This window comes from Gopherus flavomarginatus, chromosome 1, assembly GCF_025201925.1.
Source record: "Gopherus flavomarginatus isolate rGopFla2 chromosome 1, rGopFla2.mat.asm, whole genome shotgun sequence".
NCBI classification, from domain to species: Eukaryota; Metazoa; Chordata; order Testudines; family Testudinidae; genus Gopherus; species Gopherus flavomarginatus.
Window position 1 is genome coordinate 314633308 of NC_066617.1, and position 27098 is coordinate 314660405.

A 27098-nucleotide genomic window follows, 5' to 3' on the forward strand; every position below is an offset into this window, starting at 1 on the left:
TGGGCAGTGCAAGTTAACCTGCTCAACTGTAAGGATCCAACATACCGAGCGATAAAGAGCAATGTGGTCTAAAAGTAACCAACAACCCCCCCCCACCACCTAATTTAAACAATATTGTAACAAAGAATGCTCAGTGGATTGATTTTTCTTTATCTGGGGCTAGATCGTAGCCCATTCTGCAGGCCTGCGTGGGGAAGTACAGTGCCCCTTTATTCCACTGCATTGTCTACCTGCATTGCATGACAGGGGAAGCAGTCTCAGCAGAATCACTGCATCACCAATGTAGGTGGGCTCGCAAGGGTGAGGAGTGGACTAGCCTTGGCTCTGTCTCCCTATAAGCCAGGGAGAACAGCTGCGCTTAGGGTGATACGCTGTCCTGCCTCAGCTTCCCAGGTACATTGTGGAGTACTGGAATAATATGCTTCCCCTTCCATGGGGCTCATGGGAAAGCCCTCTATTATTCTCCTGTAAAGAGTGAGCCATATTAACCAATGTATAGCTATCACTTTATTTCCTTCCCTGATAAGGAAAAAGAAAAAAAGTCGTTGATAGGGTCAGGCCAGATGGATACAGGAGAGTGTTTGAAGGCAGATATTAGTCCCAGATTAAGTAGATCCCTTTTCCCTGGGTAAGGTAACAGGGGCAGTTCCAGAACAAGCAGGAACTTGCTGGAACCAATTAAGGCAGGCAGGCTAATTAGGACACCTGGAGCCAATTAAGAAGAAACTGCTAGAATCAATTAGGACAGGCCGGCTAATCAGGGCACCTGAGCTTAAAAAGAACCTCACTTCAGTTTGTAGCGTGCATGTGAGGAGCTGGGAGCAAGAGGCACTAGGAGCTGAGAGTGGGAAGGCGTATTGCTGGAGGATTGAAGAGTACAAGTGTTATCAGACACCAGGAGAAAGGTCCTGTGGTGAGGGTAAAGAAGGTGTTTGGAGGAGGCCATGGGGAAGTAGCCCAGGGAGTTGTAGCTGTCATACAGCTGTTCCTGGAGGCACTCTAGACAGCTGCAGTCCACAGGGCCCTGGGCTGGAACCCAGAGTAGGTGGCGGGCCTGGGTTCCCCCCAAACCTTCCAACTCCTGATCAGACACAGGAGGAATTGACTTGGAGTGTGGGTTCTACCAGAAGGGACGGTCTCTGGGCTGTTCCCTGACCCACATGGTGAATCTCTGAGGCGAACAAATCCGCCAATAAGTGCAGGACCCACCAAGATAGAGGAGGAACTTTGTCACAGTAGGTAAAAATCTATCATATACTCTCTATCAAGCATACAGATTTTTCTGAACAAAGTAAATGACTCGTTTGTTATAAGCTGTTAGTTGTATCAAAGAATACTGTTGCTTACCCAGTCTCCACAGTTTGCGAATTAATCTGTGAACATGAAACTGATAAAAATCAAATAAAGGAAACATTTTAGGAATATATTGTAGGTAAAATTTCACCAACACCTGAAATGTTTAATCCAATGTAAAGTCATATATGCAGCCTCAATACTCAGAAGCAAATACATCCCTGGAGTCAGACAAGATTGTTTAAATAGTGAGATGGACATTTTTAGAGGTATGGGGAGAGCAGGGAAGGAAAGACGGACGGCATTTATCATAACCCTCTCCTGAGGCACAGATAAAGCAGCAAGTTCTCATTCAAATTTAATACCTTAAGTAGACAGATTGCATTACTAATACTTTTCCATGTAAGTCAAAATTTGTTGCTAAGAGTCCTGACGTTTGAGAAACAATGTGCTTCAGATATAAATGAAACTCTGGACTTTGATGATACTTAGAGATTGAAGGGTGAACAGGGCTGTGGAATCAGGATGTAAAGCCACCTTGAGTATTTCACTGCTTGCTTGCTTCAGGTGGTTCAAGGATTCCGGTGGGATAAGAACATTTTTCTTTTGAGGAGGGAAGAAAAGAAAAATATCTGCAAGCCACTTTGTTATAAATATATTGTTTATTATTGTATGCAGTGTAGTAATATGGCAATTGGTTTGAGTACTTTTATATACTTCATTGATGATGTACATTATTTTCCTCCTCTTAAGCAATGATCAGCCTGAAATACAATGTCCTACAACAAAATTTACATGTGAGCTACAAAGATGAATAGTTGATTGCATCTCTGCAAAAACAATGCTGCTGCTTACACTCACAATTTACAATCTCTCAGTTAACGAAGTGGGCTTATCTAATCTTCTTTCTGGTATTTGATTTTTCATGATGCATTTGCTTAAGTCCTAACCAGGACTGCCACAATAAAAGTCCAGGTAACACTATCCATATGCCATTAAAAAATACCAGGTAGACCCACAGATAAAGCCAGTTACTGGTGTTTAGGTTAGGACTTCCAATGAGCCAGTCTGGGCAGAATGTCATCCACCCACCATATAATTCACAAACACACAATGTAATCTGTATGAAATGCCTGTAAAGAGGAAGAAGAAACAAAAATTAGGCAACTGCAATAAAAATTTGTGTTGTCCAGAAAACCATTCCGTTTCACACAATTTTCAAGGTTTTGAAATTTTAGTTTTGATGCAGAACAAAAACGAGACCTTTGAAGTCCCCCCCTCCACCCCCAGAAAAAAAAATCATGAAACCCAGCCCAGAATAGCCAATCGTCTGGTGATTAACATGCCAGGACACAGCCGTGTGGTAACCAGGTTCTCTGCTGAATGTGTCGGTAGACAGGACGGACTGACTGGCAAACAGAAGTTTTGCAATAGTGCTATACCTAGTTCAAGGTGCCTGTGTGTATATAAACATACACAAACCCATTATTTATTTTCTTATCCAAATAATTTTCAATATGACAAGACTTTAAGAAGAAAATGGAGGTTACTTACCTGTACCTGGAGGTTCTTCAAGATGTGTGATCTTTATCTGTATTCCACATAGAGGTAAGCATGCAGTCCATGTGCCTGAGACAGGAAAACTGGCAAATAGCGTTCATTGTCCGCCTCTGCACTCTGGTGTTCCTTGTGCTCAGTACCAAAGGTATAAGGGGAGGTGAAGACTGACCATTTCTCTAGTTCCTTCTTTATCACAAACCCAGATGTGATGTGAAGCAGATGGGGTGGAGGGCAGGTGGTGGAATACAAATAGATCAGGACCAAACACCTGTAATCGGAGGTTTGATATAAGTAACCTCCATGTCATTGTCTTCGAATGCTGGTCCCTATACGTATACCACGTGTGGGTGGCTATGACTGGTAAGCAGTATTTAAACAGGAGGGAGGTGCAGGAATGTGGGCAGTACAGAGATCTGTAATATCACTGTCCCAATGGCTGCATCTGTGGAACAGGCTTGGACTAAAGTGTAATCTTTTGTGAAGGTGTAGATGGAACACCCGGTAGCCGCCCTATAAATGTCCAGTAGAGGTACTTCTCAAAGGGATGCCACTGAGGTTGCCTGTGGTCTAGTGGAATGGGCCTTCATCTCATCTGGGGGAGGGAGCTGGGCTAACTGATAGCGAAGATGATGCCTCCAGAGATCCACTTAGACAGCTTTTTGAGCCTATAACATTTGTCCCCATCATCGCTCTGCTACAAGGATGAATAAGTCCAGGATTTCTCCTCATTGGTTCTGTTCTTTGTAGGTAAAACCTAAAGCTCATCTGACATGGAGGGGGGGAAAAGCCTCCTCTCCTCATTGGAAGCATAGGGTTTTGGAAAGAATACCAGTAAGTGAACTTATTGATTGATGTGAAAGTCAGAGACTACCTTCGGGGTGAATTCTGGGCAAAGGGAAGCCGTTTCCTTATGGAATATGGTGTGTGGCAGGTTGGACATGAGTGCTGCCAGTTCACTCACCCTCCTGGCTGTCGTGATAGCGACAGAGAAGGCAACCGTCATAGACAGATGGGACATTGAGCATGTAGTGAACGGTTCAAAGAGTATTCTGGTAATTAGTAAGAGAATGAGATCGAGGTCCCATTGTGGTGCTGCACTACCGGTAGGAAGGTCCTAGAGAGACCCTTCAAGAATCTGGTTCTTATCAGGTGAGTAAAACTAGATTAGCCCTTTACCAAAGGGTGGAAGGTACTGACCGCTGCTAGGTGGATCTGAAGCAAGCTGACAGAAAGGCCCGACATCTTCAGAATGGGAAGGTAATGTGGAATAGCAGGAACACCTGCTGTGTCTGGAAATAACTGGTTCTCCTGAGTTAGCAGAAGTGGGAAGGATTGAATAATGATGGGAGAGTGGGTTGACACTCAGGAGGTTCAGAAACTAAAATTGTTTGGGCCAATTGGGTGCAATAAAAATGAGTTATGTATTCTCATGGTAAAATTTCCCCAGAACCTGAGGAGCAGTGGAATGGGAGGAAAGGCATACCTCAGATGTTCTGTCCATGATAGAAGTCCTGAGCTAGTACTGCTCTGGAGCAGTACAGTTTGACCTTCTTGTTTGTCTGGGAAGCGAACAGGTCCCAGGATGACATTCCTCACTGAGTGAAGGTTTAGTTTAGGACTGAACTGTGAATCTCCCACTCGTGATCTGTGGAGCAGTGTCTGCTGAGATTGTCTACCAGAGTGTTATGCACTAGGGAAGTACATCGCAGAGTATGATGTGATTCTGCAGCTTGCCAATTGGCACCAGAGTTGCGCACCTTATCCTTATGGCTGAGAGGTCTAAGCTGGCCTAAGTCTTTAGGACCTGAGTCGGAGGACTCACCCAATTTGGAAGGAGTCAAGGAGGGATCCTTTCTTTTGTGAGCAGACCTGGAAGTGGATCTGGTTTTGTGTTTGTGAGAGTGCCCCTTAGTTTAGACATGCATCTGACGAAGTGGGTATCCACCCACGAAAGCTTATGCTCCAATATGTCTGTTAGTCTATAAGGTGCCACAGGACTCTTTGCTGTCTTAGTTTAATAAGAGGCCTGAGACAATGAGTCCTTAGGCTTTACAGACCAGGCCTCTGCTCCAGAGATCGTGCTCTGAGGGATGCTGCTCGCTGGTTGAGGCTGATGTACAAGAGGGTCCTTCCAGCCTGGATCTCACTGGGGTCTCTCCTGGCTTTCTCCATGAGGTGCATCCTCAGTTGAAGCTCTCCTCCCTTTTGGGTTTGGATAGGGAAGGAGCAGCAGAAGCTGAACGTGGCAGAGACGTGAGCCTTCCCAAGCAGTAAGGACAGTGTGGATAATTGGCGCTGGCAGAGAAGGGACATGGGCCAGAGAGAGAGTTCTTAAACCCTAGAACTCTGGGCACAGACCTTCTCCTGGGGATAGGGAGGGGATCAGGAAGGGTCTCTACGGTGGGGAAAAACTACTCTATTCTAACTAAAAAGCTACTAGAAAAGCACTAAAAACAGTAAAATTCTAACAACTATTTACAATATGTTTACAAGTAAGATGATGAAGCTGCTTCGGACACAGAGGATTCCAGCTCAGGCCATGTAATAGTCAGAAGGAACTGAGGAGGCCATCAAGCCACACCTCACCTTATACCCTGGGTACTGAGCATGAGGAATGCCAGGGCACAGGAGTGGACCAACGGACACTAATTGCCAATTCTCCAGTCTCAGGAGCATGGAGTGCATGTGTACCCACATGTGGAATACACACAGGGACCAGCACTCAAAGAAAAACCACCAGAAGACCCCAACAAGGGAACCTAAGAAAAACAAGACTGCATATACCCCAAGCCAAAGTATAGTGAAACGAATAGATCTAGGTACCCATGCAGGAGAGGATAGTATTTGGAAAGACCAAAGGCCTGGGTTTCCCTTCAAAAAGTAGATAATCTCCTCTTAGCACAAGGATCATTGACTTTCAGGGTACCATTAGCAAGTAGCTTCAAGGAACAGCTATGAATGGAGATACTGATAATAGCAAGTAAGAATGTAATTATGCATCCTTCATCTTAGTAGCGTAAGTTTTGATACCTTCCTCTAGCTGTGTCCACATGGGACTAAAAGTAAATGCCTTCTTTTTTAAGTCAGAACATTGTTTAAATGACACTATAATTAGGATCTCTTTGTTGATCAGGGAGTTACAATTGCTGCCTGCATGTTCCTAGGAGTGAAAGAGCCTCTTCTCTCAAGGAGGTATCAGGTGGCGGTAGCTGTCCTGCAATCATCCCAAATCAGCAAAAGGGACTCATCTAGGGGCTGCAGGCTCTACCCTTGCAGGTGCTACAGCGTTGGAGTGGAGGCTCAGGTTATATAAAGTGACCTTCAAGTGAGTAGGACATGGTTGCTCACTGTTACAATTGTCTTTGAAATACGCGCTGGAAACAGATTAAGCAACTTTTTGCACAGCACACAAAGCTGTATAGTCAAATGTAATCTCTCATAATACTCTGCTGTGTCTTCTGCAGCTTGAAGGCAGCCCAACAGCCCAAGTGTTACTTCAGATCCTAGTTTTCTACAATACACAATTTTTCCCAGCCAAAATACTGAGAGAAGAACCTGTTCTATTCATGTACTTTGCACCAAGTAATTATTCGATTTCTAATAGGACTTACCTGTAGTACTTATCTTTGATAATAGCATAAATGAGAATCAGTGCTAGAAGGCCATCCAAAACAACAGTTAGTATTTCCAGAGACACAATGGTTGGATCAGAATAAAGCCACCTTGCATCTGCTCTTCCATATTCTTTCCCTAAAAAACGAAACATGACAGTTAATTCCACTACTGGTATAATCAATTAAAGATAACAACTCCATAGTGGGTGGGAGAACAGACAATACTGCTCCCCTGCACTGATGGAAGATTATGCGTAACATTTTCAAAAGCACCTACGCACCCAATGGACTCAGGTGACTAAAAATTTTACTTTATGAAAGGATGTTTGAGGTGAGCATCCAGATGCTTCAGAAATAAGGTTACCACTGTTTGTTTGCTAAAGTGACAGATTATACAGATTTTCTATTTCTTTCAAAGGAAATTTTTCCCTGAATGTAGGCGTCCATGTTCATCAAGTAACTTCTATAGAGAAAATACCCCACAAATCTAGAAAGAGACTTTTCTTGTGCTGTCTTTATTCCTAAAGTACATATGAGGAAAATGAAAAAGCTTGTTAATCACTGGGCATAATGGTGGTTAGACAAATCCTGGAGATTTGTTTCTAGAACTCAGCTATTTCCCCCCAACACCTTAAAATTAGCCTTATATTTTACAGTGCTCCAGGCTAAGGACAGCCAAATTCTGATCTCAGTTACACCCGCAGCCCTACTAGCTATATTAAATGAGGGAGAAATTGGACTCATTTCCTAGTTTATTTCCACAAGGAACCAACATTTAAATATAGGGTGATCAGATGAGAGGAAGAAAATATTGGGACACATGGGGGGAGAGGGAGTGGTGCAAAACAAACAAACAAAAAAAAGAGTGCCGCGAAATATCAGAACAAATTGCGTCCCGACCAAACATCGGTTGAGACATGGGACAAACACCTAAATGTTGGGATGTCTGGTCACCCTATTTAAATAAGGCAGTAACTGCAAATGGACTGCACACATTTGTCTACAGAGCCAGTTATCATAATTGACAGAAATAATTTCTTCTAGAGTTGAAGGGGCAGATTCTCTTATACTATGGTGATGAAGGCCACAGAAATACCTAGGTGGATAGATGCAGAAGTTTCTAATAAAAAACTGTCCTAATGGATAAGATATTCAATAAATAGGAATCAATATTTAATGACATAACACACTTTGGCATCATGGAGGGAAGAGAACAATCTTTAAAGAAACAAAAGTCAAGTGAGTCAAGCTGTCCTTAAGCGACAGTCTGTATTGAGTTAGAATGACAGAACAGTTCACTAATGCTGTTTGATGTAGAGGTTTGTGTTAATTTCTGCAGCCCAAAGACAAATTATTCAGTTTTATCAGTTCATGCTATAGTATGTTTATTAACAATGTGGACTGGTGTCTGCAAAAATAGCATTGAAAAGACACAACCATATTTGGGATTGTTTTGAAGTATAGTACAGATGCCCCAAGCGTAAAGGGTTTTGAAAAGAAAATTATCATAGTCCTTTCTGTCTCACCCTGCATATAAACTCCATCCTGCACTCTCTGTGCACCCAGACTCCCATTCTAAGCAATGCATTTTGGGTGCATAAAGATGACAGGATCAGGCCCTTTATCAAAAGAAACAAAAGGTTAAAAACTGAAGTTGTCGTTTTGTTCTGTAGCCCTATTATGATATAAGGGTCACAGATGCTGCATTTTAACTAACAAGTCTTCTTTACAGTAAGAACAAATATCAAGAAAATTAGATGCATTAAGTCAGCTTTAGACTTCATCATGGAGGGAAGGGATATGAAATCAGAATTATGTTGCTCTCTTCATTAAATTAACAAAGCAATGCATCAGCCTAAACATTAGTCTTTTCAAAGATGCTCCAGCAGTGCGTTTTTAGCCACTCACATGTCATCACAAGCAGCATAAACTTACTGCAGAGGAAACTCACAGGCTATTGTATAATCACATTAAACCTTAGTAATGCTGGTTTTTCCTCCTTACTTTCTCAAAGGCAGAGTGGTTGCTGGGTTTCGTTTTTGGGAACAGATGACTTGGATTGAACGGGATATTCCCCCAGACCACCATTGGGGCATAAAGTAAATCAAATGGTTGGATATAAACTACCAGGAGACTCTGATTCCTCAAAGCTTTTTCTACATAATAATGAACAACTCTTCTTCTTTGAGTGACTGTCCACATGAATACCACTCGTACTGTGCATACAACCCATGCACATGAAATTGGAATCTTTGACTACCAGTGTCTGTTGTGGCTGCATATGCACACTACGGTTCCTTGTGCCACCACACCCAATCCCCCTACACCTGAAAAGTACTCCTACCATCATAAAATGAAAATGATACTTACACAGAGAGGCAAATATGTTGTCTGACTCTGCCACTGTTCCTATTAAAGACAGGTACACAAAAGGGCCCTCCTAAGGGGGGAAAACAAAGCAGAAATAGGTTCTAATTTCACTGAAGCAAGACAACTTCCATATTAGCACTCACAATATGGTGTAGGACATTCTAGGAATGTCACAGATTAGATAAGGAAACTATTAATAACTATAGAAATCCCGTGTGTAAACACCTCAGCAGTGCCACATACTGGAGATGCCTTTCAATGCATTTTATACAATCAACCAGCATGCATTCAAGTAATCTTGTAGTGCCTGAGACCCAGCCATTTAAAAAAAAAAAGATCATTTTGAGCTGTAAAGTGTCAACTGTATTATTTTAGGTCTACTCTCCACACTTTGTTTCCATTTCCCTCATATGCATAAGCCCCCTATGCAAACACATTATGGGTGTGCAACAAATCTGACATGAGAACCAAGATATTTAAACTTAAACATTTGAACAGGCTACAAAACCCACTTTCCCAAAATCCAGAGTCAACTATAATATAATTTTGCACTTATATCACACCTTCAGTGAGAAAACATCAAAGTATTCCATAAGCATTCAGTTGGTGAGGGAAGGAAGAGAGCTCTGACGGGAGTGCCATGGTACCAAAAGGAGGAGAGATGGTTAACTGTTAGCCAGGAATGCTTCATAGTAAGCCAGGAAAAGCTTGTGAGAAGAACAGTGATAGGGAAGTGAAAGGGAGTTGGAGAAAGGACAGTTACAGAGCATAAGAATGCATGAGAATCAAAGACTGATAGCAAAGAAAGACAAACAGCCTGTGAAATCTCCCTCCAAATATAAAATTGTTTTCAATTCTATCCTTGCACTAACAGCATGAAAGGTACGAATTACTGCCTGACCTCGCTCTAGTTAAAATTTAAAAAAAGGTTACCCCATGAGTAAATTCTAAGAATAATCAATTCTGGTGAGAGCTAAATCCAGTGCCAAGGACTAGTACCAATGTATTTATATAAAAAGCTCTGGAGTTGCAGGGGATCATACCGATGATGACAAGAACAGGGAACGCCATGTCAGCCCCTCTGGAGAGAACACCAATAAGAGACAAGAGGGAACTGTTCTGTCAAGTGTAGCATTGGGCAAAGTCCCAGGTTGGCAGCCCTGCGGGATGACAGTGTCTATTTCTGCCCAGAGCAGTACAGCCCAGGCACCAGATGAGCAGGCTTTATTGCAGAGCTGTACCAGCACTCTGCAACGCTGTTCTGGAGGGATCACCTCTAGATAACATAGGATAATTCATTTATCTTCAGTTCTCTAAGAGGTGTTCATTTTTGTGATATCTGTCCACTAGGAACTGCAGTGAGAGCACCAGTTCATTCTACATTCAGAAGGCACTGAACACCTTCATATGAGAACAGCTTTAGGGAATTACAACCTGGGCTGGATTAAAGAAAGTTTTTTTTAGAGGTGATAGAGTCCCTCATTAGGACTTTTAAAAAACAAACAAAAACAAAAAAAACCCATAAACATATATGGTTGCATCATGGCAGATTTGGAAAGATGTACTAGATTTGTAACTCAATCATGACAATGATACACAATTTTCCATTCTGGGCCCTGGCCCCAACCTGACCTCCCAACTGCTTTGCCCAGTATTTTTCCATCCCCTTGCAAGGAATGAGGAGTGAATGATATGTGGTAGGCAGAGGCAAAACTGCATTAGCAACTGTTCTTCACACACCTGCTGCAGAGAGGGAAAGGCAGGAAGAGAAAGTCACAGGAGCTGGCAAAAGAACAGGAAGTCATCAAATCTAAGGCAAAGCAGCACTCCCTGACTCTCCATGGCCAGTCTTCTGTCCATCCATATTCAACATAACAAGCAGGAAAACAGCAAAGGGAAACCCACGTACCCAACAGCAAAGACAAAAACGCAACATGTACAATATGGCTGAATTACTATTGTTGGAAAAGCACAAAACTCTCATCATTCCACTCTCAGCTTTAACAAAGGAGGGTTTTTTTGCATAATTTGATTATATTTCAAATCTATCATTAAGTATGTTTTTGACTGACTCTCACATGAGGTGCTCAGATACTACAGTAATGGAGGCCATATAAATTCCTAGATTAGATTGTTTAATTTAGTCTTTATGATAAGAAATCCTGTCAGTAAAGTTCACAAACCTGGTCTTTAACTCCTGATGACATGGTAAAGTGCCCCCCAACCTGAGGTTCCTATTCTCAGTGTAAGCAGAGTCAGGATAAGCTCTACACTGACATCTGGTGGAAAGAATTTCAGAGAGTGTATTTGCATAGGCACGCCTACCCTATCCCAGACTGCCAAGCTGTGGGACTGCTTGGTGACAAATTGCTCACCCTCAGTTGGGTGGTACTTGCTAGACAAGGGACATGGGTTCCAAAACCCAGAGAATTGAGAGAGGCTGGGGATAGGTATCTGTGCCTGGTGGTGCAGTCTCCTTGTGGAGCCAGAAGCACCAGTTCCACCCCCTCCTCTCTCCACTGTGGAATGTCAGAGTTGATTTTTTATTTCCTTAAGAATTTAAATACAGGTTACTGAGCTGAACTCACTTTGGGCTAATGGTGCACTAGCACTGGGGCTCCCCTACTATGAGCTGGAATCACTAAGAGCTGAAAATCACTAAAAAGCTAGAATCACTGAGCTGAGAGCACTGAGTACTGTGCTAACTAGTGGGGAGCCCAAAGCTATACTGTGGAACAGAGCTGCTGGCGGAGTGGAGCAGTTTGTGGGGACGGCTGGAGTGGATCACGGGACAGCTGGTGGCAGCGGAGCGGCTGGCAGAGCGGAGTAGCTGTGAGACGGGTGGAGCGGCCTACAGAGCGAGCAGAGCCGAGCAGTTTGCAGGGACAACTGGAGCAGCTCACAGGACAGCTGGTGGAGCAGAGCAGCTGGCGGAGCGGAGCAGTTTCTGAGGACGGCTGGAGGAGCAGAGTGGAGCAGCTGGTAAAGCGGAGCAGTTCGTGGAGAAGGCGGGAGCAGAACCCACGGAGAGGCAGGGCAATTGGCCCCGGACCACGTAAGGTTCCCCTTTCTACCAGGCTGGGGGGGGGAGACCTCTGCAGATAGACTCTCGAACTTTGGGGCTGCACTGACCCAGGACAGAGACTTTTGGGACTGTGGGTGATTTGGGGGTTGCTGTACTCAAGAGCCCAGGAAAGAGGACACAGCCCAATTTCCTGGGGTGGGTCTTTGCTCACGGTTTGGTCTATGAACTCTAGTTGAGGTGTTTTTCCCAATTTAGTGTTTGTTGTTTATCTCATGTATTAAATCTTTTCTGCTACACTGAGACTCTGTGCTTGCGAGAGGGGAAGCATTGCCTCTTTGAGGCGCCTAGGGGTGTGTGTAAGATTTTCCCAGGTCACTGGGTGGGGGCTTGAGCTGGTTTGGCATTGGGTTATTGAAATGGAACCCCTGGATACTGAACCCGGCCCTTGTTGCTGCCAACTCAGAGGGGCAGAAGGGTTACATCAGAGACCCCTGTTCTTTAAATACAATTCTGTGCAGCAGCTGCATCTTCATTAGCAAAACTGAACAAGAACACAGAATAAACTGTATTTTGAAAAAAGAATCCAGAAAAACAGAGGGATACTCTTGTAAATGTTTTAAAGCAGATATTGGGCCAATTATGAAAACCGATCAAGCAAACTGTTCTACTTAAAATGAAGCATTATTAGTCCCTTGTGCATATATTAGTAAGCTATAGCCCCGCCCTTCTAATATTTTTAAAACCCACATGGCTAAATATTTTTTCTAATTATATGTTAGTGATATTTTAGTATTGCTAAGTCACATTCCAAAACTCAAGCAGTCATAAAATTATTAGAACTGAAAAGGACAACAGTAGAAAGGTTGGCTCACTGCTGGTGCATCCCCTTGTGGCTGGGCATAGCATAGCTGCTCTTTCACCTCTAGGATTTCCAGTTGATGGTTGCTCCAGTCCTGTGGCGATCTGCCTCTTCTCACAACCTGGGCCTCTGGCAAGTTCACATTTTAGTTCTACCCCTTCTGGGGTTATAGAGAATCCAACAATAATCCTTCAAAAGGTTTTCAGCCCCATGGTCCTCACACCCTCCTCTCAGGGTTCTCAGTTGAGCTTATCCCCATCTCAGGGGCTTCCTGTCACCCAGGGCCAGCTCCAGGCCCCAGCACGCCAAGCGCGCTTGGGGCAGCATGCCGCGGGGGGCACTCTGCCGCTTGCCGGGAGGGCGCAGGTTGCTCCGGTGGACCTCCCACAGGCATGCCTGCGGAGAGTCCGCTGGTCCCGCGGCTCTGGTGGAGCAACCGCAGGCACGCCTGCGGGAGGTCCACCGGAGCCGCAGGACCAGCGGACCTTCCGCAGCCATGTCTGCGGGAGATCCACCGGAGCCGCAGAACCGGCGAGCGGCAGAGAGCCCCCTGCGGCATGCTGCTGTGCTTGGGGCGGCGAAATGGCTAGAGCCGGCCCTGCTGTCACCTCACTAGTGGCTGGTAGGGGAACCCCGGCCGCCCCGCTACAGTGGATTCCAGGCAAGGTCTGCTCCATCGAGCGACTCCCTTCTGCTGCCTCCCTGGACTTCCTGTTAGCAGGTAGCCTGTCAGCAGGTCTCTTCCACGGCCTCTCTAAGTTCACCCTTCCTTCGGAGCCAGGACTTGCAAGGGTCTCCCCTGGAATCCCCAATAAATCCCACTCCAAAACTTAAACCAATTTCTGCCCTCCTCAGTCTTGGTCTTTCATGTCTCAAATTCCCCTCGCTCTGCTCCTCCATCGAACACCTGCCAGGTCTCTCTCACCTGCCACACCTTGCCCTTTTATCAGGGTTGCACACCACTGCAGCCTGTTCCACTTCCCATACTGCTCTGTGTCTCTCCTACCAGACTTCTCTACTTAGGAAAGGATCCCAGGGCCAACTTTCTCCCTGGGCTTCCTCCTTTATCCTAGTTCCAGAGAGTTTCTCCCTATGGCCCCCTTCTGCTTCAGACTCCCTTTCTTTATAGTCATCACTCAACTCCTCCTTCAGCTGGGCTTTAATTAACAGTGGCCCAGCCTCTAGGTGCAACAAGGTGGGTTAAGTATCAGAGGGGTAGCCGAGTTAGTCTGCATCTGTAAAAAGCGACAAAGAGTCCTGTGGCACCTTATAGACTAACAGATGTATTGGAGCATAAGCTTTCGTGGGTGAATACCCACTTTGTCAGACGCATGTGGTAAGTTAATTGGCCTTTCAGGCCCACATTAATCCCCTCAGAAGCAGGATGGTATATATACACCCCAAAACAACAACTCACTGCCCGCTTTGTCATCAGACCTCATTAAAACAGATCTAGCCATTTCACTTGTGGTATATTTCATTTATATGCTGCAACTAGATTTTTTGTGAAACAAAATCAATGAAAAAACACCTGATCTCAATATTAAACTTCTAGTAACACTGAAATATGACCTGCATTTTAAACGCACGACCCTAGTGAACAGACTGATTTTTTGTTGGGAGAGATGAGGGAAGGAATTCAGGGCCTGAGCTACCATACAAGAAGACACAAGATGCTAAGACATCATCGTTGGACATGACAGACAGACATACCATACAAGAAGACAGGTGGCTTCTCACACCAGCAGTGTGCTTTAGCATCAGATCAGCCAGGATCCAGGCCATATACATCAAACAGTTTACTTACCATTCCTGCCAATGCATCTCACACAGTACCATCTCCATTCAGACACAATGGGCAAGAATGTTGATTGTGTGCCATCCAAAGACTTAATTTGCTGCAGCTATTAAGGACTGCCACTATGTGACAGCACTGAGCTGAGAAGCAGTGATCCCTAAGATGATCTAGGCGTGGTAGCCATGTTAGCCTGTATCAGCACCTCCTTTGTCAGCCTTTTTGATTATATCAGAGTTGTTCCTGAGGCTGTGGATGGTACTGTGTTCTGCACAGCTGAGGTCAAAAACTATTTCCCTATGCTAATCTTCCCCCCTACTGTTACTCACACCTTCTTGTCAATTGTTTGACATGGGCCATCCTGATCATCACTACAAATGTTTTTTTCCTCCTGGCTCATAATAGCCCATCTTAATTGATTAGTCTCCTTAGAGTTGGTATGGCAACCCCCATCTTTTCATGTTCTCTGTATATATATATCTTCCTACTGCATTTTCCACTCCATGCATCTGATGAAGTGGGTTTTAGCTCACTAAAGCTTATGCCCAAATAAATTTGTTAGTCTCTAAGGTGCCACAAGTACTCCTGTTCTTTTTATGAAGATCTAATCAAATTTATCTTTAGGTTTTTATTTGAATGTCGATAAGCTCAAACCCTAGTGGCAGCTGATAAAACAGTCTAAGAAGGTGGAGAGGCTCTGAGGGGGCAGAAGAAAGAGGAATGAGGGGAAGGGAATGAGATGATTCAAGGAATTACTAATGAAATAGGGAACCTTTCACCTGTAGGCCCTTGGTTTGACTCTAACCCAGGTCAGCAAGGAATTGAAAGTTACTACAAATCAGTTTGCTGTTTGGAGGTCTACAGGGAATGAGCAAGGAACCTTAATCTGTTACCTAACCCAAAAACCATCACAAATTACACCTTCAGCAGAGATGCCAAGCATTGAATGAGCAAGAAAACTTTTGCACACATAAAAGTGGTCCTTTTAGGGAATAGGATTCACAGTTTAGGGATGCTTTTAGACACCCCCCAAGCTGCTATATGTCAACAGCATTACAGCAGAAACTCAGGAAGCTTTTTGCCACTTGTGACTTGCTAGGAGGTTCTGACCTGTCCTTTTGGATGCAGACTTTGTAATTGTTATCCAGGATTTTGCTACCTCAAGATTAGACTATTGCATTGTTCTCTATGTGACGCTCCACCTGAAAACCATTTGGAGACTGAGGCCTTGCCTACACTGGTACTTTACAGTGCTGCAACTTTCGCGCTCAGGGGTGTGAAAAAACACCCCCTTGAGCGCTGCAAGATACAGCGCTGTAAAGCCTCAGTGTAATCAGTGCCGCAGTGCTGGGAGCGCGGCTCCCAGCGCTGCAAGCTACACCCATAGAGGATGTGGTTTACGTGCAGCGCTGGGAGAGCTCTCTCCCAGCGCTGGCGCCCCGACCACACTCACACTTCAAAGCGCTGCCACGGCAACGCTTTGAAATTTCAAGTGTAGCCATATCCTGAAACAGGCTCAAAATGCAACAGCTCACTCACTGAATGGGATTTCACACTGGGAGCATGACACCAGTGCTCCAGGATCTGTGTTGGCTGCCAATTGGCCTCTGATTGAAGTTTAAGATGTTGGTTATGACCCATAAAGCTCTAAGTGGTGGGACTGCCCTATCCGAGGGATCACCTCTCTCCCTGTGCCATGCTATCACAGCTGCTGTCAGGAGAGGTGCTCAAGCTGAGATCTCCTTTGTTATAATGGTGAGGGAGGCTGGCAGGGCATTCTCTGTGAGGGCTCCTGGACTTTGGAGCTTGCTCCTCACCTTGGTTCAAACAAGGACAAATTTGATGACTTTTTGGTCATACAGCAAGAGACATCTGTTTGACTGGGGTTTTTGAGAGGGCTGAAGATATGCTTCCTAGACAATGAAGGGATAGAAAAGAGTTTCTGTAGGTGACATAATGTGATTCTGGGATGCATAAACAAGGAAATCTCAAGCAGGAGTAGAGAGATATTTTAACTCTGTATTTAGCACTGGTGCGACAGCTACTGGAATAGCATGTCCCGTTCTGGCGCTCACAATTCAAGAAGGATGCTGATAAATTGGAGAAGGTTCAGAGAAGAGCCACAAGAAGGATTACAAAACATGCCTTATAGCGATAGACTCAAAGAACTCAATCTGTTGAGGTTAACAAAGAGATGGTTAAGGGGGGACTGTAAGTATCTTCCTGGGGAACAAATATATAATAATGGGATCTATCAGGGAAAGGGATAACATGTTCCAATGGTTGTAAGTTTAAGATAGACAAATTCAGCCTAGAAATAAGGTATACATTTTTAATGGTGGGAGTAATTAACCACGTGAACCATTTACCAAAGGTCATGGTGGATTCTCCATCACTGACCATGTTTAAATGTACGTTCTTCTAAAAGATATGCTCTAGGCTTTATTTGGGGAAAATTTTATGGCCTGTGTTATACAGGAGGTCAGACTAGATGATCACCATGGTCCCTGTTGGCCTTGGAATCTCTGAATCTATATTCAGAACAACAACTGTCTCCACAAGCAAAAATTTCTATAACCCCCAAAAAGGAGAGAGAGAGAAAGAGATTCTATGAAGTCCACTAGGAACTATGTTATTGCCAATCTAATTAATGTGGAAGGCACTCAGATACCTAGAAAACATAGCCTAGAACAGGATAGGTGGAACTCAGAGGAGACTGCCGGCTTCCACTCACTACCTCTTCCATGCAGTAGTTCAGCTCTCAGCAAATGGAAGGAAGGGATGGGCACTAACATCATCAGGTTGTGGGGAAGACAGGAGAGGGGCAGAGCAGTGCCCAATCTCACGGCCCCCAGTACAGGCTGTAGGGGAGCACTGAGAGATGCAATGCAGGCTTACATAAACAAACATTTTTCAGATGTTTATGTCCCATGTGCCTGCTCATAATTTGAACCCCGTTGACAGTGATGAGTAACATTCCTTGGAAATTGCTCAATCATTACAATCTGTGCACTTCCCCACCATATCACTAGCAAATCTTAAAGGAGCGTGTTGCCATGAGATCAAAGCTACTTTCTGGAACTAGTAGGATGGCAGGTGGAGTTCTGTGAAAGCAACTGACTATCAGCTGAAAAGTTTTCAGGACGCTTTGTTAAAGATGTGTAAAATATTGATATCAACCAAGTCTGAACTCTCTATAAAATTTGTCCACAGTATTAAATGGAGTGTTGCCCTGCACATTCACGGCCTGATTTTCAAAGGTAATGAGCAACTTCCGCTCTCACTGAAGTCAGCGAGACTTTTGAAAATCAGGACATAATTATGTGCTATGGGCAAGATGCATTTGTTGAAGTGACCCATTACCTGTAAGCATGGGAGGCAAGTTTGTAGGAATTTTGGTGGTGAGCAGAACCCGCCCCCCCAACTCCACCCTCTCAAACTCCTCCTCCACCTGCCTACGGCTCTGGGCAGAGTTTCAGGGGGGAGGTTTGGGGTGCAGGTCCTGGGCTGGGGATTAGGGTGCAGGAGGGGTGCAGGCTTTGGGAAGGAGTTTGGGTGCAGGCTCCGGGCTGGGGGTGGGTGTGCAGAAGGGAGTGAGGGCTGCAGGCTTTGGGACGAAGTTTGGGTGCAGGCTCTGGGCTGGTGGTGGGGGTGTAAGAAGGGGTGAGGGATGTAGGCTCTGGGCTGGTGGTGGAGGTGTAGGAAGAGGTGAGGGGTGCAGGCTCTGGGAGGGAGTTTGGGTGCTGGGTGCAGGCTCTGGGCTGGGGCAGGGGGTGGGTGTGCAGGAGGGGGTGAAGGGTGCATGCTTTACGACGGAGTTTGGGTGCAGGCTCGGCTGGGGGTGGGGGTGTAGGAAGGGGAAGGTGGTGCACACCGAGGCAGAGGATCAGGCTGCAGGGGAATGAAGGTTGGGGCTGAGGATGAGGGGTTCATGACGTGGGGGGGCTCAGAGCTGGGGCAGAGGCTCAGGGTGCAGGGGAATGAGGGTTGGGGCTGAGGATGAGGGGTTCGTGCTGCAGGGAGCTCAGGGCTGGGACAGAGGATCAGGGTGCAGGGGGATGAGGGTTCTGGCTGGGGATGAGGATTAGGGTGCAGGGGGATGAGAGCTCTGGCTGGGACAGAGGATCAAGGTGCAGGGGGATGAGGGTTCTGGCTGGGGATGAGGATCAGGGTGCAGAGGGATGAGAGCTCTGGCTGGGGATGAGGGGTTTGGGGCGTTGGAGAGGCTCAGGGCTAAGGGAGAAGGGCAAGGTAAGGGCAGCCTGCCTTGCCATTAGTGGGTGGCTGGCGCTAGGACGCTGGGGCAGCAGACAGCAGTTCTGCCGGGAGCCGTTCTCTGGCAGCACAAGCAGGCAGGGACGCGGCGGTGGGGGGAGACCCGCGGGGGCCGTGGCTGGGGCCAGATCCAGGCAGGGCCGGGGGAGAGACCCAGCTCCAAATATTGCTGGAGCAGGGCCCCCAGCCCTGAATATTCCTGGAGCCCGAGCACCGCAAACATATATAACCTGCCGCCTATGCCTGTAAGATATTGCACAATGCTTGGATTCATGGGTCTGTCTCAGGACTTAGTGATGCAAATCATGATGTGCTACAGAAGCACAGAGGAACAGATTGTATATGTTTTGGCTGATGTCCCAGACACGATAAAAGAGCTGAATATAACATTTTGATTTCCTGAGACAGGTGAAAGGCTGTTTGATTACGAAAGACATACATGGTACAAATCTCAAACACATAGTGGTTTTTCCAGTGCTTGGCTGGACACAAGAACTGATCTCACTTGAGTGTTTTCAGCTACCCTCTAAATTTCAGCAAGAGTTAGGATTTCTCTGTAATATCAAGTGTAGCAGTAATCTTTCTGTGGAAGAACTGGGAGAAAAACAGAATTCTCAGTAAGTTTGTCTAACCAATTAACCAAATCATTCTGACTTTGACTTGAAACTGACAGAGCAGCTACAAAGCCCTAAGAAGATGACACAGCCTACAAGTTTGACCACCACTAGGTGTTTTTAATTTTCTTGTGAAGAAAAGATTGCAGCAAGTTTTCCCCCATGCACCTGTCCAGTATGGTGGGTGCAGCTTGAGTGGGCACATTGACTTGGCTTCTGAAGAATGAAGTATTTAAAAATGTAAAACTGATCATATCTTACCTGACGCCTCAGTGACTCAACAGACAGGACTTGTAAGACCAGCAGCAAACCATGGTGTCTCCAAACTCTTGCCCAAGGTAGTCAGATTTATAGGGCCGTGGCCATTTATAAAGTAGGAACCAGCCCTCTGACAGCTGGAGTTACTGCCTGTGTCTGCGGGTGGCTGAAATATTGAACAGCCAGAACTGAGGTGTAATAGCACTGCTCTACAGCCAAAATGCTTTTGAAATAAATGTAGTCCAACTTTACTAATTCTGGGTCACTGAGAACGAAAATGATGCTTAAAATTGTTGATTGGCTCTAGTTTTCAAGATATGCTATTGGGTCAGTATATACACCCTTGACTTGGGAATAACGGAGGATAAGTGAGTTATAAAGGGAAGGGATCTCAATTTAAACCAGAAATGACTAAAATACATCTTTGACTGGATCTATGAGTAAATCTATGACTGGGTTTGGATAGTACTTGCTTTTTAGGCAAAACAATGAAGGATGCAATCTGAAGCTGGTATTGCGTCATACAAGATATGAATTGCATCATGTTATTCCTGGAAGTCATGGATGATGCAATCATAACGAAGCGTACATCACTCTGCTGAACAAATTGCCCTATATCAGCTCTAGAAATCATACAGTGTCGAGCTCTCTTATTTGTCAGTGTTTGATTTTGCAAAGGGACACATTTCTGTTTAGCCAAAGTGAGCAGAGATGCCTCGTACTTGTGTGAGCAATGCAGATAACTTCTGCTATGTCTGTGGTGAAGTGACTTTTGCATCACAAAAGCGCAGTCTAACCACTATGGTTAAGAAAGCCTATCACCTTTATTTTGGCTGCAAAATTGGAGATCAGGACAAGAGGTGGGCCTCACACATATGCTGCAACACTTGTGCAACAAATCTTTGCCAGTGATTGAACAGGAAAAGGAAATCTGTGCCTTTTGCAGTGCCAATGATTTGGAGAAAGCCAACAGATCATACCAGCAATTGTTACTTTTGCATGGTGCCTCCAGTTGGGAAAGGTGTGTCAAAGAAGAAAAAGTGGACTGTGCATTATCCAAACATTCCATCAGCTATACGCCCAGTACCCCACGGAGAAGGACTGCTGGTTCCTGATGCACCAGAATCATTCTCACTTGAGTCAGACGAAGAAGAGGAAGAGGATGAAACTTCTGGTCCTGAACCATCAATGTCACAGGACCCACATTTTCTCCCATCCTCCTCCTCTGAACCACACCTCATAACACAAAGTGAACTGAATGACCTTGGCAGGGATTTGGAACTACCCAAGAGTAAGGCAGAGCTATTGCGCTCCAGACTACAGGCTGTCAGGGCAAATGGAGCCCATCAGTGCTTGCAGACTATTGCTGGACAGTGACAAGAGATGCTACGTTTAATGAATACAAGAGACAAGCCAAGAAACGCCAAGTAGACATTGAATAGGACTAAACTATGTGCATAATAGTTTTTTACCTTTTGTTTCATAATAAATTTTATTTATATAACCCTTTTGCTGATTTTTAAAGTGTTACATAAACAGGACAGGTGAAATATTATCATGTAAAGCAACCATAAACACATGAAAAGACCTAGGTTTACAATTTATGATTAAAACTCTACTATCTACACAATATACATAGACATAAAATGTAAAAACTTAAATATCTTAGAAACAGTAGCCAATCAGTGTTTTAATTGTCATATCTGAATTCAGCACATCAAAATACATAATAAATAGCACATTTTATCTCTGAAGCAGATGACTTCTCAAAAATTGTAGACCAGTGTAGTGGGAGGCAGCGTCTGTGCCGGAGAGTAGTTTGCCACTGAAGCGGAGACACGGGGGTGTATTTACCACGGGGATGGCAGCGGGTGTTTTGTTGGGTGGGGGGGCGAGTACTTCTGGCAAAATGCCTCAGGCTGGGTCTGGTTCATACCCGCCTGTGGTGGGCTGCGGTAGGAAAGCCACGTCCCCCAGATTCCTGACAGCAGCGCCCCCTTTTCTTCCCAGCCCCATAGCCCAGAACAGCCTCCCTTCCTCTCCCGCTACTGCAGCATGGGCCGGGCCATTGCCTCCCTCCCTCCCTGAGCCATGCCCCGCGCGGGCTGCCCCGGGCCCGCACTCACCAGCGTGCAATGCACCAGCACGTCGTAGCAGAGCCAGCCCAGCACCCAGCGATCCGCCGGGGCACAGCGCCCGCCCAGCCTCCGGCCCAGCGCCCAGGCCAGGCCCAGCTGCGCCGCGCACACCGCCAACGAGCCCGCCGCCGCCGCGCTGAGCAGCCGGGGAGCTGCGGCCCCGCTCCCGGCCATGCCGCGCTCACCTGGCGGCCACGGCAGCGACTCCCACCCCCGCAGCCCAGCGCAGCCGCAGAGCGGGCACCGCCAGGGACAGGGGGCGGGACCCAGGCCCCTTGCGGCACTTCCGGGCACGGTGGGGTGGGGTGGGGAGACGACACGCTGCCAGCCTGTGGCAGCCCCCGGCAGAGAGAGGTGGGGGCTGGGCCCGGCCCCCCTGCGGCAGACCCCCGGGCACAGAGACGCAGGGGCGCTGCCAGCCTGCGATAGCCCTGGGCACACAGAGACTTGGGCACTGCCAGCCTGCGATAGCCCTTGGCACACAGAGACTTGGGCAATGCCAGCCTGCGATAGCCCTTGGCACACAGAGACTTGGGCGCTGCCAGCCTGCGATAGCCCTGGGCACACAGAGACTTGGGCGCTGCCAGCCTGCGATAGCCCTGGGCACACAGAGACTTGGGCGCTGCCAGCCTGCGATAGCCCTGGGCACACAGAGACTTGGGCGCTGCCAGCCTGCGATAGCCCTGGGCACACAGAGACTTGGGCGCTGCCAGCCTGCGATAGCCCTGGGCACACAGAGACTTGGGCGCTGCCAGCCTGCGATAGCCCTGGGCACACAGAGACTTGGGCGCTGCCAGCCTGCGATAGCCCTGGGCACACAGAGACTTGGGCGCTGCCAGCCTGCGATAGCCCTGGGCACACAGAGACTTGGGCGCTGCCAGCCTGCGATAGCCCTGGGCACACAGAGACTTGGGCGCTGCCAGCCTGCGATAGCCCTGGGCACACAGAGACTTCGGCGCTGCCAGCCTGCGATAGCCCTGGGCACACAGAGACTTGGGCGCTGCCAGCCTGCGATAGCCCTGGACACACAGAGACTTGGGCGCTGCCAGCCTGCGATAGCCTTGGACACACAGAGACTTGGGCGCTGCCAGCCTGCGATAGCCCTGGGCACACAGAGACTTGGGCGCTGCCAGCCTGCGATAGCCCTGGGCACACAGAGACTTGGGCGCTGCCAGCCTGCGATAGCCCTGGGCACACAGAGACTTGGGCGCTGCCAGCCTGCGATAGCCCTGGGCACACAGGGACTTGGGCGCTGCCAGCCTGCGATAGCCCTGGGCACACAGGGACTTGGGCGCTGCCAGCCTGCGATAGCCCTGGGCACACAGAGACTTGGGCGCTGCCAGCCTGCGATAGCCCTGGGCACACAGAGACTTGGGCGCTGCCAGCCTGCGATAGCCATGGACACACAGGGACTTGGGCGCTGCCAGCCTGCGATAGCCCTGGGCACACAGAGACTTGGGCGCTGCCAGCCTGCGATAGCCCTGGGCACACAGGGACTTGGGCGCTGCTAGCCTGCGATAGCCCTGGGCACACAGAGACTTGGGCAATGCCAGCCTGCGCTAGCCCTGGGCACACAGAGACTTGGGCACTGCCAGCCTGCGATAGCCCTGGGCACATAGAGACTTGGGCACTGCCAGCCTGCGACAGCACCTGCCACACAGAGACCTGGGCACTGCCAGCCTGTGACAGGCCTGGGCACACAGAGACTTGGGCACTGCCAGCCTGCCACAGCACCAGCCACAGAGAGCTACGGCACTGCCAGCCTGCGACAGCCCTGGCTACAGAGAGCCAGGGGCATTGCGAGCCTGCGACAGCCCTGGGCAGAGAGAGCCGGTGGCATTGCGAGCCTGCGACAGCCCTGGGCAGAGAGAGATGGGAGCTATTAGGGTTATGGGCACTCACCAGCTGCCTTGGGGAGGAGGGTGGGAAGGTGGCTATGGGGTGTCACTACCTGTCTGCAGAAAGGCTCATACAGACTGGGTTTGGTAATATCAAATTCAAACATAAAGAAAAAAAGTCACAGGGGTCCTAGAATGTAGTAGTATATTTGGGAAGTTGAAAAAGGACAATGTGTGGTGATAGAGACTGACACTGTGGCCATCCCTAACTGAGGCTGCTATCCTGACAATCAGAGGCTAAAAGGCCTCTTGCCTCACTGTCTGGAATACAAGCTTTAGACTGAGCTTGTCCCTGCCCAGAAATTGCACTATACAGGTCATAGAATTTCCACCAGCCATTCCTGCTTTGAGCCCAGTATCTTGTGGTGGAGCTAGCACATTTCTTTTAGGATAGCCACTCTAATTAAACAGAGGAATTGCCACACTCGATCACACCCAGTCTGTTTAGTCCAGTATCCTGTCTCTAGCAGTGCCAGATGTTTTCAAGTGAACAAAATTCACTTCACCTCAAGGCAAGTTTCATTTTATAGGTACCTACTGTGTCATAAGCCTCCTAGCTCTTCATCTGTACCTAATTAATTGTACAGATGCTTGCCATCAACTTGTGCTTCTATTTTCCATTAACCAAACAGAAAGACAATGTGATTGCATGTTAACTAGGTACTCCAGTTCATCTTGTGGTAGGCCAATAGAGTAATATAAATGCTTTAGCCTTAGGGCCCAATATTTATTTTAGTGCAGGAAAATACTCTAATTTTTCCATTTGATACATTGCCATTTAATTGTTAAAGTTATTTTTTTCATTTGGCTATTGACGCTCCCAAGTTCATCTGTAACATCCTTACCTTGTCCACGTTTAAGTCCTTGTTAAAGACCCACTCCTGCCAAACTGCTTAAAGTGAATCTAGTTGTATATAATTTGCCTGGTTTTGTTCCCCTTCCCCCAACCTCCCTCTCTCTGTGTCTGTCCTTAGATTGTGAGCTCCTCAGAGCAGAGTCCATGAGAGTTTAGAAAGCTCCTTTCACATAGGCATTAAATAAATAAGATGAATTGAGAGACTTTCCCCTAGTGTCACTGAGTGCAGAGACCTTGCCTCTCAGGGTACCCAAGCCCTTTCAAGCCATTTTAGTAGGAAACAAATTTAGAGAGCAGAGGGTGGTCCTAAAGGAGTTACACTGCCATCAAAAGCAGTTTTCCAAATGCAGGAGTATAGTATAGAAGTCTTATGAGGTGTTATTAAACCTGGAGTTAAAATCCCATTAGTTAATTTCTCACACCATGCCTTCATCAAGATAGAGAACCTGGCACTGTAATTAAATTAGAAGGAACCCTATTTGTCTACTAACTTAGATGTGGAAACACAAGGCATAAAGGACCAAACAGTAGTGCAGACTGTAGAGTTGGCCTTATCTTGTAAATCCTAGTGTAGAGGAATGGCCCGATGGGAAAATAGGTACAAGTTGACCATAGTTCCAGACTTTAGTCCCCTAAGTACTACCATAGCTATTGCAAAAACCAGAAGCATCTGACATTCAACATGGATACCAACTAGGCCTGAAGAGGGATGTCTCCAGCTGGTTGTCAGGACCAGGATCACCAAGCAAAGGGGAACTTCCTTGAGAGAACTGTGTAGCAGCTCAGACTAACATGCAGGGTGATTTGCTGTACCATAGTTCTATTTTATATCATCATTTCATATACCACTTTCATTATTATTGAGCTTGTTACAGTAGTGTAACTAGGATCACAATTAATATGTCACACAAGGGTCATTCTCATCCTTTCTGCAGGGGGAAGGCTGTAAGTGCGGCATAGTGCAGTTTTGCTTTGGTAGGTTGTTTTTTGTTTGTTTTTTTTTAAATATACACAGTTATGTGGGGGTTAGAGGAGTTCATTCCAGTGTCTCAGACCAACCCCTGAGAAAAGTCTCCAACCTAGATGAGTTTTACCCATATGGTATAAGTTCCCCTGTGCCTGAGAAGCAGACTTGACAACCACGATTCTTCATCCCAGAGCTAAGAAATTTCATAGGTACTTGGCTCCCCACAACGGAGCAGCTAAAAGATAAGAAACAAGGCCTTGAACTTGACCTGCTATTTCATGAGAAGCCAATGTTAAGAGTGACAGAAAGGTTTGGTGGGCTTGTGATAAGCCTGGATTGGTGAGGAAAGATGTAGTAGGTCTTTTGTGCCACTTGGAGTTTTCTAAGGCTGATGACTTCATGTCTAGGTATGTTGCACTACTGTAGTCCAACTGGGAGGAGACAAGAACCTGAATAACGGGGGCTGTTAAATTGTCCATGATAGGATGCAGCTTCTTAGCCAGCCAGAGATAAGCACTAAACTCTCAGGTAGCAGTGAGAGTCTAATACAAGCAAGGAATCCAGGAATCTCTAAACTATGGATTGATTCAGTTCACATCCATATTTCTTCAGGTAAGCCACCAATTGGGGTATTGGCCAGACTAAAACTGCTTTGCAGATCAGGAAATCCCTGAACACTAATCTCAGTACCTGAGTTCCAGCTTGTTGCAATGTATCTCATACCTTCCCCAGCAGAGTGGTTATGTGGTTACCATGTGGCAGGCAAGTTTTGAGAGACAAATTGCATGTCCGTGGCCTACTCCCCTGCCCAAAAAAGTGTCTTTCCCATGGAGGGAACCAGAAAGATTTACTTAGGACTAAAGATGCCTCGACTCTCGAGTTCTTTAGAAAGGGGTGTAGGGTGACAAAACTAGAACGTTACTTCAATGCTAGGAAACCCAATAGCTCAAGCCCCGATTGGGCAAGGCTGGCACTAGAGCCATACAGGTTTGATCTTTGCTACTCTCAGTTAGAGTCAGACTGCTCTCATTGTCAAGAAGCAGACTCTCACTTTAGCTACGTTCTGTGGAGGATGGTCAACAAAAACCAACTATGGTGAAAGGCTGCTACAATACACAATTACCATCAGTACTCTCAGAAGAGAGGATCCTTTGTAGGTCACCACCCAAATTATTACTAATACTTCCTTGTTTTCATAAATGGGCTATGTTCATAATTAGTTTTGTGGAAATATGGGAATCTTAGTGTAGGATAAGTGGGAGGATAATATACTGTAACAAGTTACATAGGTGGCAGCCCAGGCAAGCCACCTACAATCCTGTCTAACCCCTGGGTATGTACTCAGGCAGCTACCCCAGCCACTACCTGTACAACAGCCACACTACTAGTTTTAGGCAGTAGCTTGGGCCAAACTAGCATGTACAGCTACCTGAGCTAGGACTTACACCTCCCAGCTGCAATGTGGGCACACTATTAGTCCACCCTCCCAGTGTGACAGTTCTCCTATCTCTAGTATTTCATACATAGGCTAGTTGCTCCTCAGCAGTCACAGCTTTTTCCTACACCTGCTGGCTGC

General features: G+C 46.6%; 1 protein-coding gene across 1 annotated transcript; it reads right to left on the reverse strand.

The window, feature by feature from the left end:
• Window positions 1–1936: 1936 nt before the first annotated feature.
• On the reverse strand, window positions 1937–21980 carry EBPL (EBP like). The gene is made up of 4 exons (XM_050951652.1): window positions 21790–21980; window positions 8838–8907; window positions 6465–6603; window positions 1937–2426 (listed from the first exon to the last, which is right to left on the reverse strand). The coding sequence occupies exons 1-4, from the start codon at window positions 21973–21975 to the stop codon at window positions 2186–2188; spliced, it is 636 nt and encodes a 211-aa protein (XP_050807609.1). The 5' UTR covers window positions 21976–21980; the 3' UTR covers window positions 1937–2185.
• Between the last annotated feature and the right edge of the window lie 5118 nt (window positions 21981–27098).